Source organism: Solenopsis invicta, chromosome 16 (assembly GCF_016802725.1).
Source record: "Solenopsis invicta isolate M01_SB chromosome 16, UNIL_Sinv_3.0, whole genome shotgun sequence".
Lineage (NCBI taxonomy): Eukaryota > Metazoa > Arthropoda > Insecta > Hymenoptera > Formicidae > Solenopsis > Solenopsis invicta.
Genome location: NC_052679.1, coordinates 12,925,217 through 12,941,663, shown reverse-complemented (window position 1 = coordinate 12,941,663; position 16,447 = coordinate 12,925,217). Strand labels below are relative to the sequence as shown.

Sequence of the window (16,447 nt, the reverse complement as noted above, 5' to 3'; positions counted from 1 at the left end):
GTTTGAGCTGGAATCACTTAAATTAAATATAATTTATCTCAAGATATAGTTTTTCATGAGTTTGAACGAAATTTGAAGGGAGCCAAATTGTAATTTCTCCTTTATTTTGTTTGCTTCAACAACGGGCCTTTTTCATCAATCTCGATTAAAGCTAACCGAGAGGTTAATCTATTGGATTTGACCAATTCGGTTTTTAAGTCCATTTTTGGTAACATTAATTGATAGAATACATTTAAATTTGTTTGTAACTTTTTATTTTTGCAATATACTTTATATTTATAAAGTTATAGCAATTTTAAAACACAGTTGGGTGTTTGATCATTTGAACGCTCCGGAATTATGAAGAAAATATCCGAACTCGAAGATGACGTCACGATGTTGTTTACGAAAATGCATAGTATGCCGTTTGTTTTCTATTCTTGAACTCCCTAAATTAGTTTACACTTAAAATGAAATAGATGGACATTTGGAAGTTAGCGAAAGTAAGAAGGAACGTTCCAGTGCAGTCTAGTACAGGAATAGAAAGCAAGCCTATGGTTGTACAGTACTCAGTACAGCTGTATGTTCGATTTTTTAATTTGGGCTGTGTGTGTTATAAATATGACTAATTATCGATGGTGTTTTGTGCCCTTGTGCAAAAATATTACGAAAAATGCACCCGCTAAAGTATTTGTGACAGTACTATGCGAAGAAGTCATAAGGTAGTTGTGGTTTCGAGTGGCTCGACGTCCGGATGAATTAACAAAATCAAATTATTTTTGTTGTGATGATCATTTTGTTGTAAATATTTAATATCAAACTATTATTTCCATTAGTATCTATATTTCTAAAGTTTTGAGGATAGGTTATGAGAATAGTATCTAAGAATGGCATGTTGTACAAATAATTCTTTAGTTGATATTTTCTAACTAAAAGATGATATGGAAAATTATATTCGTTTCTCTTTAATGGGTGGACCTGTAAAAATGAAATCTGGAGTTATGCCACATATTTTTTCCTGTCAACTCGATAGAGAACGAACTGCAAATTATTCTCTTCATTTTACTGACAATGAGATACGAAAACGTAAAGCAGAGGTGATATTTTGGCTGCAGGATGCTCTTTGTTTGATGTTAAAAATAAATAAATTTACATTGCAGCTTTTGCATTCCTAATTTCAGCAACATTGAATTTGTCATTTTCCTTAATAAACTCACAAATCATAAATGCGTCTATTTTAAGCAAATTTGTTGAGTCAACTTTAATAAAACCTGATTCTAAAATATTTGCCATATTTGAAGTTACTTTTTGTTTATAATTTGATAATAATAATTGTGCGAAACTATCACGCAGCAGAAGGCTTGAAGCGCGCGGAAAAAGAACAACATCATGACATCACACCAATAGCGTTGCGTTTTCATCCATTTGAATTTCTATGAATATTTGAATTTTATTATTAAATAAATATAAACAAATTAACTGATTTTATTTTAATAAATTGTTATCATGGTACTTATTTTGATAAAACAATTAAATTTTCCAATTTAAAAATTTATTTACGAACTCAATTGCATTTGTTATTTTACACAACAGGCAATGCGACTGGTCAATTTCAATGGACCGATCGGTTAGATTGGTGAAAGAGGCTTTAAATTCAATATCTTTTTATTAATTTTCAATTTTTAATAAATTTGTAACAATGTACCCCCCAAATGCATAGTTTCCGCAAACATTGGCCGGAGGCCGCTGCCAGGCTTTAAACGGCAGAAGGCGCGATGCGCCACTTTAATCTTTTTCACCAAATTAAGAAAGCTAACAGTGAAGATGGCCGTTAACAACGGCTGACCCGAGTGCGCGTCGTAATTCCAACTAGGAACCAGTAAGGTTACCCGCGTCGGCCTGTCTGTATCACCGGCTTGCTAAATAAAAGCGTAATAACGAAAAAGTCACGAATGAAACTGAATTAAGCTGAATATGCGAGTCGCCGGATGTATAAAGAGCGACGACTCGTACATTCAACAGATCCAGATTCTGTTCCGACGCTTGTCTCCAAGCACATCTGCGATCCTATAGCATAGGCGAAACATGATAAAGGTACTTTGCCACTGCTAAGGTATTTAGTCACTAATTGCTCCTGAAATTTTTGCTGAAGCTCTTGGCATATCCTCTTGTCACACCGGAAACACACAGCAGTGAAAATATTTTGCCGCCGCCAAGGTACTTGGCCGCTTCGGCTCCTAATCATACTCCTTTAAACGCGCGAAGTACCAAACCAGTAATATCTTTAAACGGGAGACACCGACACGCCGGTGCACGCTACCGTCTCATGATTTTGCCGGGTGAGCAAACGCGCGCAACAGATTTACACCGTCACTTATATTTTGTCACGTCGTATGTCAAATGCTATTAGGTGCGCAACTAAGTTCTCGCTGTTTTTTTTTATGAAAATACAACTTTATTGTGAAAAAATGGGTACAAATGAATCATTCAAAGTATTGCCCATCGCTAGCTACAACTTTTGCCCATCTTTCTGGCAGAGCTTGAATACCGTTACGATAAAAGTGTTCGTCTTTTGAGGCTATTCACGAATCAACCATTTTTTGATGTCTTCATATGAGCGGAACTGCTGATCAGCCAGACCATGTGTCATCAAACGGAACAAGTAATAATCGGACGGCGCAATATCTGGGGCATATGGCAGGTGGGGTAGGACTTCTTATTTGAACGTTTTCACGTAGGTTTTAACGGGTTTGGCAACATGAGGCCGAGCGTTGTCATGCAGTAGAATCACTTTATCGTGCCTCTGCTCGTATTGTGGCCATTTTTTCTGCAGTGCTCGGCTCAGTTGCATCAGTTGAAGTCGATACTGTTTCCCAGTGATGTTTTCGTTCGATTTCAACAGCTCAATAATAAATAACACCGACCTGGTCCCACCGAATACACAGCATAACCTTTGCAGTGTGTATATTCGGCCGAGCCGACAACGTAGAAGCATGACCGGGCAGTCCCCATGACCTTCTTTTCTTTGGGTTGCTGTCATTTTTTATCACCCGTCACGATGCGATGAAGAAAACCCTTTTTTGCCGCTGGAGCAGTTATTCATAGGTGGAAAAACGACACTCAACGTCTTTTGGCTTTAAATCATAAGGAACCCAAGTTCCTTGCTTTTGAATCATTCCCAACGCAATTGCTTGGAAATGGCTTGGCGGGTAACTCCTAATGCTGAAGCAAGCTGTTCTTGCGTTTGGCACGGATCCTTATCGAGCAATGCCTCCAATTCAGCGTCTTCGAATGTTTTTGGCTTTCTTTTACGCGGACGGTCGTCAATATCGAAATCACCGTTTTTGAAGCGACGGAACCAATCACGGCACGTTGTTTTACTTAGAGCAGCATCTCCGTACGCTTGGTCTCTGAAATGCTGCATATCTAGATGCAAAAAAATAGTCTGAATCTACAATCGGACACCGAATGCTTGCATCATGCATATCTCTCATTGCTTAAAAAATTATGAATCTTGTAGTTATGTCGTGTGATTTGATTCCGGAATTTTTATATTGACCTAACTTATACTATTTGTTTATTTAATGATATTTTGATTTTGGATAAATCTTGTGATGGACTGCAGGAGTCTCATATTGGGAAAAAAAAATTTTTTTATTTATATCAATTTGCATTTTAATTGTTCTAATTTATTTAACTTATTTTTATTATCTAACTAATATCTTTTGTTCTCTTCATGTAATCTGTTTATTTCTCAACGGCGGAGATTATTTGTCTGCTTTGGTCCCCGCTTGAATATTGACTATATATATTCTCTATTTGACCTTCAATGTTTTGTATATCCACGGTTAACGGTCAGTCACTTGAAAGCGCTGTCAGAAACACCGAATTACAGCAACCGAAAATGTACTCGTATAGTGACTGCAAGCTGCCACAATTTTTTATCTATGGCTTCGGTTAATCTTCGTCGTAATCTGAGTCACTGCTTTAAATAATCTTGTCAATCGTTTAGATTTTATGCAGAATTTTGCATCTAGTTATAGAGAGAGCTTGCCATCTCCTTTATCATACACGGTGGAAAAGCTATACCACGGCTTGGGCAAATCGTGAGTGACTCAGCTGAATGCCGGAACGACGATGACCAGACAATTAATTGTTACAAATGTATTATGTTAGTCGAAGTTTGTATTATGTTGAGAATGACTCCAAAGAGAGAACGAAACGTACATTTTGTTTTTAATTGACATATAGAATAAACTTTTCTTGTGCGTACTGATAACAGCGCTGACTCTCATTAGCCTTGACAATATTTTTCGTATAAAATTTTTTGTTCTATATCTAGTCAAATTTTTAGATGTTGTAGTATAATTGTTTATTGCTCCCTGTAGAATTTATTGGAATATAGTGTTTAAGGGGGGCACCTCGTGTAAAATCGATTTTTTTCACGTTTTTTGTTTTTTTACTAAAATTGTTAGGAAATTATATCAAAAATATAAAAAAAACATTAGAAAGTTATAAGAGACTTCTTTTTGTGTTAATTTCAAAGAAAGGTGAGTCGGCCGGAGCGCCTTGGTATACAACTTTAAACGTCTTTTTCTTTAAACGCTAAATTTTGCGCGCCGGGAAATGTAACTCAAAAACTACTTGACCAATCATCTTCAAATTTTACATGCTTATTTTTCAACTATCTGATCGTAACATATTGTGCTTTAAACAATAATTATTAACAATTGTTTAGAGTGATTTTTTTGTTTATGTCGCCGTTTTTGCAATTTTATGAATTTTATTAATTATGGTATGTGTTGTGCGTTTTTACATGAATAAAATTTTTTTGAAATTTTTGTTTTACATTAATTTTGTGGCCTCGGCGTTTCCCGGCGCAAATTCAAGGAGCCAATTTCAAGCAGCTGCTGTGCCGCCATTTTGAAATTTTTTAACACTAAAAAAATTTTTAATTAATTTAAATAGTGAATATTATTGTATACTTTGTTTACATTCAATAAACTTTGCCATTTAAATAAAAAAATGGCTGTTTACACGAGGTGCCTCCCTTAAACAAAATTAAATATAATATAGATACAAGTCCGCGAATTGTATACAACAAATTAAATAAGACAAGATGAGACGGTCAAGATTTTCCTACTGAAATAATATTTTATATGTTTTTATTTATTTTGAACTGCGCGCCGTTACTTTTGGTTTCAAACACAGCTCTTAAAAATGAAACAATAAAAACAAATTTTCAAAAAACAAAACAAATCAAAACAGTACGATAATTCCGATGACTTGGGAGCATAGCTTGACAAATTTTTACAGCATCATTACACAAATTCTTTTTTGTCAAACGGTGGAGATCTAATGTTCCCTACATATTGTATTACTACTATACAAATATGATCTAAACGATATACGCCATGAATTATCGATAATAAGCAATGCGGTATTAGAAGCACATGTATGCTTAAATGTAGGCTAGTACATTTTCAAGCTAATCTTTTTCAAAAAATTTCCAACTTCACTCGTCATAAAATGGAAACAAAATAACTAGAAGAAATAGCTAAATAACACTTTTTTTGTTTACCCTTTTCTTCTATGATCTTTCCACAAAGAAATTAATGCGACTTCTCGCGCGGCAGTCACGGTAATACGCAGCGACACACATTGTTTCTCATATCGCATCCAAAATGGCATCTGTTTGAAATAAACATGATTCTCTTAAGACAAGAGGAAAACCATTTGAATATTATCTGATACATTTTTTATGAACGGTTTACTTTTTTGGAAGAAGAATACTTTTTCTGTAAAGGTTTTTACGTTGAATAGGGGATTACAGGAAATTTTACTTTATAAGTAGAATACTTTATCAAATAAAAAAATTGTCCAAGAAACCGCTTTTTCTTTCAAAAATCAAATCTTTGCAATAAAAAAATTAAGGATTAAAACAAATTATAGCATTGTTGTTCTTTTTAAAAAGTATAACAAGGTAATGTAACAAGAAGAATATGTGGTATTTTTGATTAACTCCAGATGTCTAAAATGAAAATTAATGATGAAAATTAATGTGTTTCATGATTTATTTTGAGTCTCGTGCAGAAGCTCTTTTCTTCACAGCAATATAGAGTATTCTAACTTTAAACCGAGTATATGCGAGTAACATACGCAAACGAACCTGTGCGCAAGTTTTGTCCAGTTTTTTATATAAGATTATTCACAAAGAAAGTTACACTCACACACAACATGGATTCCACAGATCCTAACAAAACTTTGCTGCCGTACTGTTCGAACTCTGGTTGATAAAGTTGGTCAACTATATCAATCGAAAAGAAGATTTTAAACTTTCCACCCACTGATCCGAACCTCCTATCTCTTTCCATCTTCACACAGCAAGCGTTCTAAATTTAATATGGGGTCTTCCAGACTCTATAATGTGTTAAGGATTATAATTTAAAATTTAAGAAGTTGTAAAGGACGTCTTGTTACTTACTCTAATTCAGAAATTTTCATCTGATATTTTCTAAACAGAAGTTATGCTGGACATACTGTTCTTACACAAACTATTTCTATAATAAATCGAATCAAAAAAATATAAAAACTCTTTTCAGCTTATCGTACTAATGAAGGTAAACCGTGGGTTCTGCCAGTTGTAAGAAAAGTAGAAAAATCACTTGCGGCAGATGATTTACAAAATCATGAATATTTACCAGTTCTTGGCTTGGAAGCATTTACTGAGAGTGCTACGAGTATGTTATTAGGTGCAAATTCTCCTCTTATCGCCCAAGGACGTGCCTTTGGTATTCAGTCACTCTCCGGTACTGGAGCATTGCGCGTTGCCGCCGAATTTTTAAGTCGTATTTTACATTACGATACTTTTTACTACAGTAAACCTTCCTGGGGTAAGTAAATTTTAAAGAATAATACATATTATTCTTGTTCTATCTACAAGTAGAAAATGTTCATACATTGTAATATTATGTACTGGCAGAAAATCATAAACTGGTATTTACTAATGGAGGATTTAAAAATGCCCGTGAATATACATATTGGAATGAAAAGACTCGCAATATCGATTTAGAAGGAATGCTCCGTGATTTACGGGATGCGCCAGAAAATGCTGTAATCATTCTGCATTCGTGCGCACATAATCCCACTGGATGTGATCCAACTCCGGAGCAATGGGTTAAAATAGCCGATGTAATACAGGAAAAACAACTTTTTCCGTTATTTGACAGTGCCTATCAGGTATATTCAAGCAAATAGAATACATATATGATAATTATTGTTATGATATGTTCTAATAAATCTACACTGACTTTTAATATAGGGTTTTGCGAGTGGAGATTTGGATAAAGATGCGTATGCTGTTCGAATGTTTGCCGAACGTGGAATCGAATTCATTTGTACGCAAAGTTTTGCGAAGAACTTTGGATTATACAACGAAAGAGTTGGTAACACAGTTTTTGTATTGGCCGATACGAAGGAGGTGGTTCAAGCTAAATCACAATTAACATTAATTATCCGAGGAATGTACAGCAATCCTCCTAATCATGGTGCTCGAATTGTTGCGACTGTGCTGAGAAATCCGGAGTTCTTTGAGGAATGGTATTGATTTGTAAAATCTATTAAACATAAATTATTTAAAAAAATATTATTTTTAATTACTTTAATAATTGATTTGATATTTTAGGAAGGATCATATTAGAACAATGTCTAGTAGAATTAAACAAATGAGAATAGGTTTACATCATAGATTGCTCAAATTAGGTACTCCAGGTATTTGGGATCATGTTATACAGCAAATTGGAATGTTCTCGTATACAGGACTCACCGGTTAGTTGTCAAAATTATATTTTTAGCTTTAAAATACGGTTTGATAAAACTAATTATGAAAAGTATTTACTTACTATAATTTTCTTTTAGAGAAACAAGTGCAGTATCTAAGAGATCATTATCATATTTATATGTTACGTAGTGGGCGTATAAATATGTGTGGCTTGAATGAAAATAATTTGGATTATGTGGCAAATGCGATTAATGAAACGATAAAGCTGTTCCCAGAAACACACAATGATTGCACATGTTAAGATAGAATATTATCAATTAATAATACAGTTCAATAAAAGACAAAACCAGACGAGTTATTTTCTATAAATTTTTTAAACACTGAAACTGATTTTAAAATTGCTCCGTTCGTCATAATTTTGAGAAATTTGTAGTCAAAAGAAAAAAGCTATTTCATGTTTCGTATTATCAAATAATTATGCTATAGAAGTTTTATTACAATAAAAATTAAGTACGTTAGGTATTTCAATTACAAAGAATTTGTTGTGACGCCTATGATTAATATACTCGTGTAATATAGTACTTATTGCGGAAAACTTTTGAATTTGATCATTGTATTATACAAAAAGTATTATCAAATTAAGAAACTTTTAATTATATTTCTTAAGTTTAAACATCTGTGAGGATGTTGAATACGAATTTGATGTCAAAATTGACAAAATGAAGTATAGCAGTAAAAAAATTCAGTATAGCAATAAAAATTTTAAAAATATCCGAATTTTTGCAAAAAATTTGTGTATAAAAGTTTTTCATGATGATGAATATGAATTTAATTTTAAATTTGACGAATTCAAAATGGATTTAGTGTAATCGATAAAAATTAATGTTTGAATCAAAATCATGTTTAAATTTTATCAAGAAGTTTATATATATATATATACACCACACACACACACACACACACACGCGCACACACACACACACACACACACACACACACACACACACACACATATATGTATGTACCCTTATAGCCACCTGTCTGTGTTATTGCTGTAATGTTGCCGAAAACAAAAGGCATTAGTTTTCAGCAAATTTAGAACTAGATGTGTGCCTCATTTGCCTTTGGTTTGACATCATATGAATTCAGCACGTTTTGCTGCCAATATGCTGCGTATTTGCTGTCAACGGTTTATCGCTATATATAAAGAGCAACATGAGAGCAAGTTGCCAACAACATGTGCTGCGTCATAAATTTCAGCAAAAATTCAACAACATGTCGAAAACGGTTAAATATATGTTTTGTACTCTTTTTTTCAAATATATGAAAAATAAATAAGTTAATTCTTCTTTCTGCTGAATTGTCACCACCTTGCCAAAAATGTGCGATAAAACCGATTAAAAAAAAGTAATCCGAATCGGTCGAGATTTCTGCACCAAAAATACGATTTTAAGACCGATTGAAAATAAGATCGGAATCCAGATAGATTTATTAAAACAGAATACATTAATGTAAACGTAATAAATATTTAGTTTACAAAAAAGTATTTCTTGTATCCTTTTTGTTAAAAAGAATTAAATTTAAATTAAACATTTAATTTATGTACAAGATTAAATAACAATACAAATTGTTATTTACATATAAAAATATAAAATTTTATGTGGACCAATGTTCCACACACATGTCACGTTTGAAAAGAATGAGAGCGAGTATTCGTCTCGAGCTTACAACAAGCAAGTCCTAAAAGCTTACGGAAATATGAGCTGGGGTGTCCGCCGCGGTGGGACCTAGATATAACGCCTGTGGCCGCACTCGACTCACGAGAAAATCCCCCGCGGCGTGGCCGCCTAGCAGTGACGCCAGCACTCACTTGTTAAATTCATTTCAATCCGATCTGATAGCCAAGTAAATAATTAATTTACTCCTGTTTATTTATTACATTACACACGTTTGCGCAAACACACAATCATATACGCACACGCGCGCACACACACACACACAAATCATTTTCAACATTTTATTTGGCTACAAGACAATAATTAATATATTTAATGTTTTTAACAAATACGCGACAAAAGCACAGCATCATTATCTTTTTTTATTATCGTCACGTTGCTCTTATGTTGTTGAAAATGATTGATAAAGCAAAATCTTTTCCACGAATAGAAGTCATTTTGTTGGCAACAGAATAAGCAACAGTTGCTCTTCGTTTGCTTTGAATTTGCTGACATAAAATGTCTCAAATCTGCTCTCATGTTGTTAAATATGTAGGACTATGCGTTACGTTTTCAGCAAATACACAGCAACTAGTCGAAAATTCATGCTCAGCATTAAGTTGCCTGATTTTGCAAAACATGCATGGCTATCAGGGTATATATATATATATATATATATATATATATATATATATATATATATATATATAAAACTTATATATTATATATTTGTACATAAAGATTTTTTACATACACACACACGTACATATTTAACCATGAAAATGTTATTAACCATAACTGGCATAAAAAATTCCAGCTAAAATCGTAACATATTTATTTTTAAAAATAATTTTATGAAAAAAACTTCTCCAGTATGACACATCTTAATAATACAATATAAAATATGAAATTTGTTTCTTTAACTTTAATTGTAAATTGTTCACATTGTAATTATAAGCAATTTGGAATTTGTATTTATATTCAACTTTCAAAAAACTACAAAGTAACTAGTCTCTCATTCTAGTGTTTAAAAAACATTATTTTGTATTGAAAAGTAATCAAGTCTCAACATTATAAATATGTCAAGGTTTTATATTATACATATACACATATATTAAATGTATACATTTGTGTGCGTGGGTACGTGTGCATGCATGCGTGCACATATATAGAATGTATAAAAAGTCCCGGATCCCTTAATTATTTTGAAAATTAAGCATTTAAAGAAAAATGTTTTAGATAAAAATTGTAAAACAGAAAATGGTCTATTTATTGATATCAGTTTGACTTTGGGGAATGTCGCCAAGGTCAAAATCAAATAAATTTTTTTAATGGAATATCTTATTTTTTATTCCAGAATCTAATAGTTGATGTCAAAAGCTTTTCAAAACACTATAATAAAGTTTATTTTTTTTTTTAATACTTTCCGAATTATGAGGCTTGAAAGTTGGTAGTCAGCGCTCAGCTCCATCTGATTCTACTGCATGCGCGAACTGCGAATGTTACAATTTCTGCTTTAAAGGAACGACGATTATAACAAATGCTTCTAATTTCTACAAAATATATTTTTTTCAGATTTATTCAAAAGGTGCGTCACAATGAAAAAAATTAAAATTAAAATTTTTTTTTTGTTAATTTAAAAAAAATGAGCAGGTAATTTGTTTTTATTAACTCTTTAAGGGGGGAAATCCAATTAGAACGAGGAAAAATAAGCTATTTTCAAGAATTTTTTTGTAGGAAAAAGAATTTTTCTATATTTTTCGAACTTAAACATTTATTTATATATGATTTGGACTGTCCATACGTATTTTTTTTTCCAAAAATATTTAAAAATGGCGGACATATGAAGCATCCCATTTGGCAGGTCCGCGTGCGAGTTGCTCAGCTGCTGGACAAATGGCGTCCGTGATATTGATCCTATAACAAGCAGCGAAAAAATTCTTATTATTTATACCCATAATTCGTAATTGAACCTAAAAAAAATGAAAAAAGTCAAAAATTTTGAATATGAAACGCTTATGAAAATAAATTTCCATTTTTTGACGTTTTCTCTGCACAATTTTTGCAATAAATAAGTCATTTTTTATTATAATTTTCACAAACATTTAGGTTCACCGACATTGTACTGATGTCACGAAGTTGTGTGCGAAAGTTCAGCGCGATCGGTTGAATAGTTTTTAAATGAGAGTTCCAGCAGTGCAGAAAAATACAGTTTTGAGAAAAACGTGTTTAAAGTTTTGACAAGTAAAAGATACAAGATATCTATAATTTACCTCTTAGTCAGCAATCCCGGCGCCATAGAACAATCCTTCTGCTTCCTCGAAGAACTCGTTCTGCTCCAATAACTGCTCTCTTCGGGCCTTTCAAGCTTCTTTAGAGTTAAAAGAGTTGCGCCGCTCCTGTCGAGATACCCGGCGCCCGTCGACGTTCTCAGCATAATTCTTGGTCTGGCTCCCAATAATTATTTGTAACTCCATCATAATTTGTAGAATGGAAGAATATCCTTCATTGAAGACTCCAGCAGCGATGTAGGATTCAATTTCAACTATTTTCAGCCCAGAATTAAGATGTTTTGGAGCTAAACGCCAAATTGTAGAATTGAAACTTTCGTTTGAATTCTGCGTATGACTGCCCAAGCATCTCTGAAGTAATTCTTCCTTAGATAAATCTTCATAAATTGGAAGAATGTGTTTTGCGACTGTTGGATCGAGTGGAGGAGGGTGCTCGAAAGAATCCAAATTTGCTCCAATAGCTTTTTCTTTCTGCCACTTACACTAGCTGTCTTCGCCGGGCGGGCAGTATTCGTGCTGTGGCTTCTCATCCGTAGAGATCAAATGGTAATAAGTGGCTATAATACTTTTTTTCATTCCCTCAATACTATTCGCATTTCTTCTAATTGCCAGACCGTAGTACGTTGTGAGCTTTTTAATTAAAGCATCCGTTAGTTTGCCTTTACCACCGAGTTTTTGTGTTTTTTTTATATTTCGGAGCCGAGTGCCCATTCTTTTCGCTACGTGGCCAATGCATTCGCTTTTTGCAACTTGAAATTCATCACCGTAAGGATTCTTATCTAGAATGGCCTTGAAAGTTTTGGAGTCTCCGTCTCCAATATAATTACCATATTTAACGCCATACTTTTCCTCTGATCTTAAAAAGATTTTTGTAATCGCATCGACCTCCATTTTTCCGGCTGAGCCCTCGTGATTTTTTGTACACTCTTCCTCGTGATTTATATACCACTCTTCGTATTCTGGAGTGTTCACCTTCTTTTTCCAAAATGTGCATGCATGGCAATAGCTACTTTTGATAACTAAATCGATGACTTTGCCCGAATAGTAGCCTATGACCGTTACAACTCCGTACAGCGATTTGAATCCACGTTTTTTCCACGAGCCATCTCCAGAGACTTTCAAATCTAAAATAGACCTCTCATGTTCTTCATTGAATTTTTTTTCTTCTTCGATAGCTTTCTTGCAGAGACTTTCAAAAACAGATTTTGTACAGGAGTGAATATACGTGATAATATCATTATACGTGCTCTCATTCATTCCTTTACAAATGTCCATGAGGTTGCAGAATAAATTAATACCCTCTCTGCCAACACCTAAGAGTCGCATAACAAACACCATCCGACGATTCACTTCGTATCCAGTGTTGATTAGTGGTCCTGAATTGATGTTTCTCTGACCACAGCGACAAAGTAAAACTATCTTGAAACCGAGGCCTCGATTCCCAGCTTCTTCAAACTTTACATTCTGCACAAACACGACAAACAAGGAGCTCTGTCAAGGCTGTAAAAACGGTGAATATTTCAATCAAACGATAGCCATGCAATGGATTCCAGTGAATATCTTCAGCACTAGCATTGGAGAGTTTTCTTGCACTCGTACTTTCACATCCTTCTTCATCTGCACTCTTTTTATTTGAAAACTGATTACCATGGAACTTTCTTTTGCGTGGTTTCGATTGTTTTGGTTCGGCGTGTGTGCCTTTCGGATAGGACATTTCGAATTTGCACTGTCGTTTTGTACAGGGCGAACTTCGGAGCTAAACTGAGAACCGGTTCTGCTCGATGCCAGCGCCAACGGACCCAACGGTTTCGACTAAACGTAACAACAGAAATAAAAGCCGTCTACCAGGGGTGCGTTCCAAATCCTACAGTAAAACTCTAGTTACATCTCTATACGTTTTGGATCGCAGCCCTGAAAGGTAAAATCCCCGCTCCGGGTGAATATACCTGCTGCGTGCTATTAAAGCTTCGACGCTGCTCAAGAGATTTGTTGCGCTCGGAGGCCATAACTTCCGAATGGCTGCGAATTTCGATTTAAAACGTTGGGAACATATTCTTACAATGTTAAATAAACATTTTATGCAAAAAAAAAATTCGATTTTTTGAAAGTTCTAATTGGATTTCCCCCCTTAAGGTTTTATTTGTTTATAAAATTCCATATTGAAATGTTTTGCTGATCACAAGTTGAAAGTTAGTGATAACTAAATTATTTTTCAATTTTTATGATTCTAGGACATAAGGTTTTTAATTCATAAATATGAAATTACATTTGAACCTTAATAATATTATTCTTAGACATTAATAAAAATCTTTTTTACATTTATTTTTGATGCAAATTTTGATTATAAAGAATGAAAATAACTTTTAAACATTTTTTTCGCCCTGATTTTGTTAATGAACCACCTTAACAAAATTACATGTGAAACTCTGTTCCCAACTCCTACAAAAAATATTTTTTTAGATTTTTTTCAAAAAGTAGACCACAATGAAATAAATTAAATTAATAACATTTTTTGTCAATTTTTATCGCAAAATGAGCAAGTTAATTATTTCTATCAGCTCTTTAACGTTTTATTTGTCTACAAAATTCATATTGAAATATTTTGCTGATTACAAGTTGATTCCATAACATAAGGTTTTTATTTCATAAATATGACATAAATGCTTATGTTATGAAATTATAAAAATTAAAAAATTATTTAGTTATCACTAACTTTCAACTTGTGATCAGCAAAATATTCCAATATAGAATTTTATAGACAAATAAAACGTTAAAGACGATTTATCTGCTCATTTTTTGAAGAAAATTAACAAGAAAAATGTTATTTTAATTTTTTTATTGTAGCGTATCTTTTGAAAAAAATCTGATAAAAATATATTTTGTAGAAGTTGGAAACAAAGATCACATGTAATTTTTTCGCGGTGGTAAATAAACGAAATCGCGATGGAAAAAATGTTTAAAAGTTATTTTCATTTTTTACAAATCGAAATTTGCGTTGAAAGCAAATGTAAAAAATATTTTTATTAATGTCTAAGTGTAATTAATTTTTCAGAAGTTTTCAAAATTTTATTTGATTTGTTACTAAGAAAATCATGAAAATGTAAAAAAATCGTTTTTTTGCTCTATCTTGGACACGTTTCCATATTGAAAGAAGGCCAACTCAAAAAGCTGTGGGGGCACTTTCACCATATTTATTCCGCTAGGCTCTAAAACGACTCGTTCCAATTCCGTTTGGTAATGTGCGCCTGGAGTTTCGATTAGCATGCCAATCAGCATGATCGGCCCAAGATTGGGCTCCGACATGTTCCACACAGCACCAGTTTGCCTTTTTCTCTAGTTAGTCGGTTCCAGGGCCATCCTCCTTATATAATTGAAAACCAAACATATAAGAAGCACCTATTAGTGCTGTTGAACTAGTTGACGCTGATGTTGGCTGAACAGAAATATCAGTCCACTTTCCAGGTTCGGGTTCGATTGGATGTGTTTTAATCACTTGTGTTTCTCCACCTGAGGCGGTCAAGTTCTTAAAACATACTTTCTCGATCTTAAAAGTTTCGAGTTTTCCCACGATGTCAGAAATTGAACGCATATAGCGTAAGTTGAATTTTGTTCGTGGTACAAATTCAGGAAAGGCTGTTGTTGTAATGCCCATTCCTATTAATCGTTGATGAATTTCCTGGCGACGCGGTCCTATTGGTCGAAATCTTCCAACAAGATTATCTGATATTTGCGTATTTGCAGGCACTCTTACGTGAAAGTTCACTGTAGGCTCTTCACCTTCGGCTGTCAGTGCCATAACTATATCTCCCGCTACTCCCATTGAAAGTATCTCCTCAAACAAGTTGTGGTTTGCAGCTGTTATTGTTGCCGCATGATAACCCCCAAAGTTTTGGGCGATTGCGATCGGTAGGTCTGGTACATGTAATCGAGTCTCTTTGCCCATGCGATCTTTATATGGACTGAGCTCGTTGAGATACGCGGCTAGTGGCGCTGGAACGTTGTAAACGTCGTCAGCAGTAGCTTTGCATATGTCTTTTTCAGCACTTGTTAATGCTGTATCCCTCTGTTTGGCTTTAATATCTAACAATCTTAACCAAAGCAGACAAGTGCCATAATAGGCAAACTCCTCTCGCACAAGAAGGCGGTCGAGTAATTTCTCATCTGATTTGCAGCTGTCATATATATTGCCGCAGAGAGTTGGCACTTTCGACAGATTAACATCGAAATTTTGCCTTGGTGCTATTTCCGTAACATGAACGTCAATCCCGAAGATAGCTTAAGAAATGATGCTTTCATTTCGTTGCGGAGTTGGCACAGTTTGTGCTCTAAGTGTAGGAGGCGTGACATTTGGTGATTTTGGTCCAAGAGTTTTCTTTCGCTGAACAGGCGGCTTTCCAACCTTGGATGCATCAAAGTTTTCAGGTTTTTCCCGATACCCTGGTGCTATCTTGCGAATTTCCTCAGCGGTCAGCTGCTTTTGCGCAGCGCCCTCTGACTGTCTTTGCTGTTGTTGTTGCATTTCTCCTGATTTCACTTAGAGTTATGTTACCGACGATCCAATTTACTTTTGTGTCTAAACTGGGATTTATTCCGCTAGGCCTTTTATTAATTTTTAAAAAATCATTTCAAGATTGTGAAAAAACATCTCTATTTGAATGTGGATTTGATCCAATTTTAAATAA

General features: G+C 34.1%; 1 protein-coding gene across 2 annotated transcripts in view; it reads left to right on the top strand.

Moving 5' to 3' along the window:
- LOC105200828 (aspartate aminotransferase, cytoplasmic) overlaps window positions 1-16,447 on the top strand; it is a 52,377-nt gene that overhangs the window by 30,226 nt on the left and 5,704 nt on the right. Inside the window, exons 2-6 of one of the 2 annotated variants that reach the window (XM_011168584.3) lie at window positions 6,582-6,872; window positions 6,962-7,218; window positions 7,301-7,578; window positions 7,664-7,806; window positions 7,897-8,113. In XM_011168584.3, the coding sequence (XP_011166886.1) occupies window positions 6,582-6,872; window positions 6,962-7,218; window positions 7,301-7,578; window positions 7,664-7,806; window positions 7,897-8,060 (1,133 nt within the window). In that variant the 3' untranslated portion in view covers window positions 8,061-8,113. Of the gene's footprint in view, window positions 1-6,581; window positions 6,873-6,961; window positions 7,219-7,300; window positions 7,579-7,663; window positions 7,807-7,896; window positions 8,114-16,447 lie in introns of those variants that run through there. The other variant, XM_039458641.1, reaches the window with a different exon arrangement.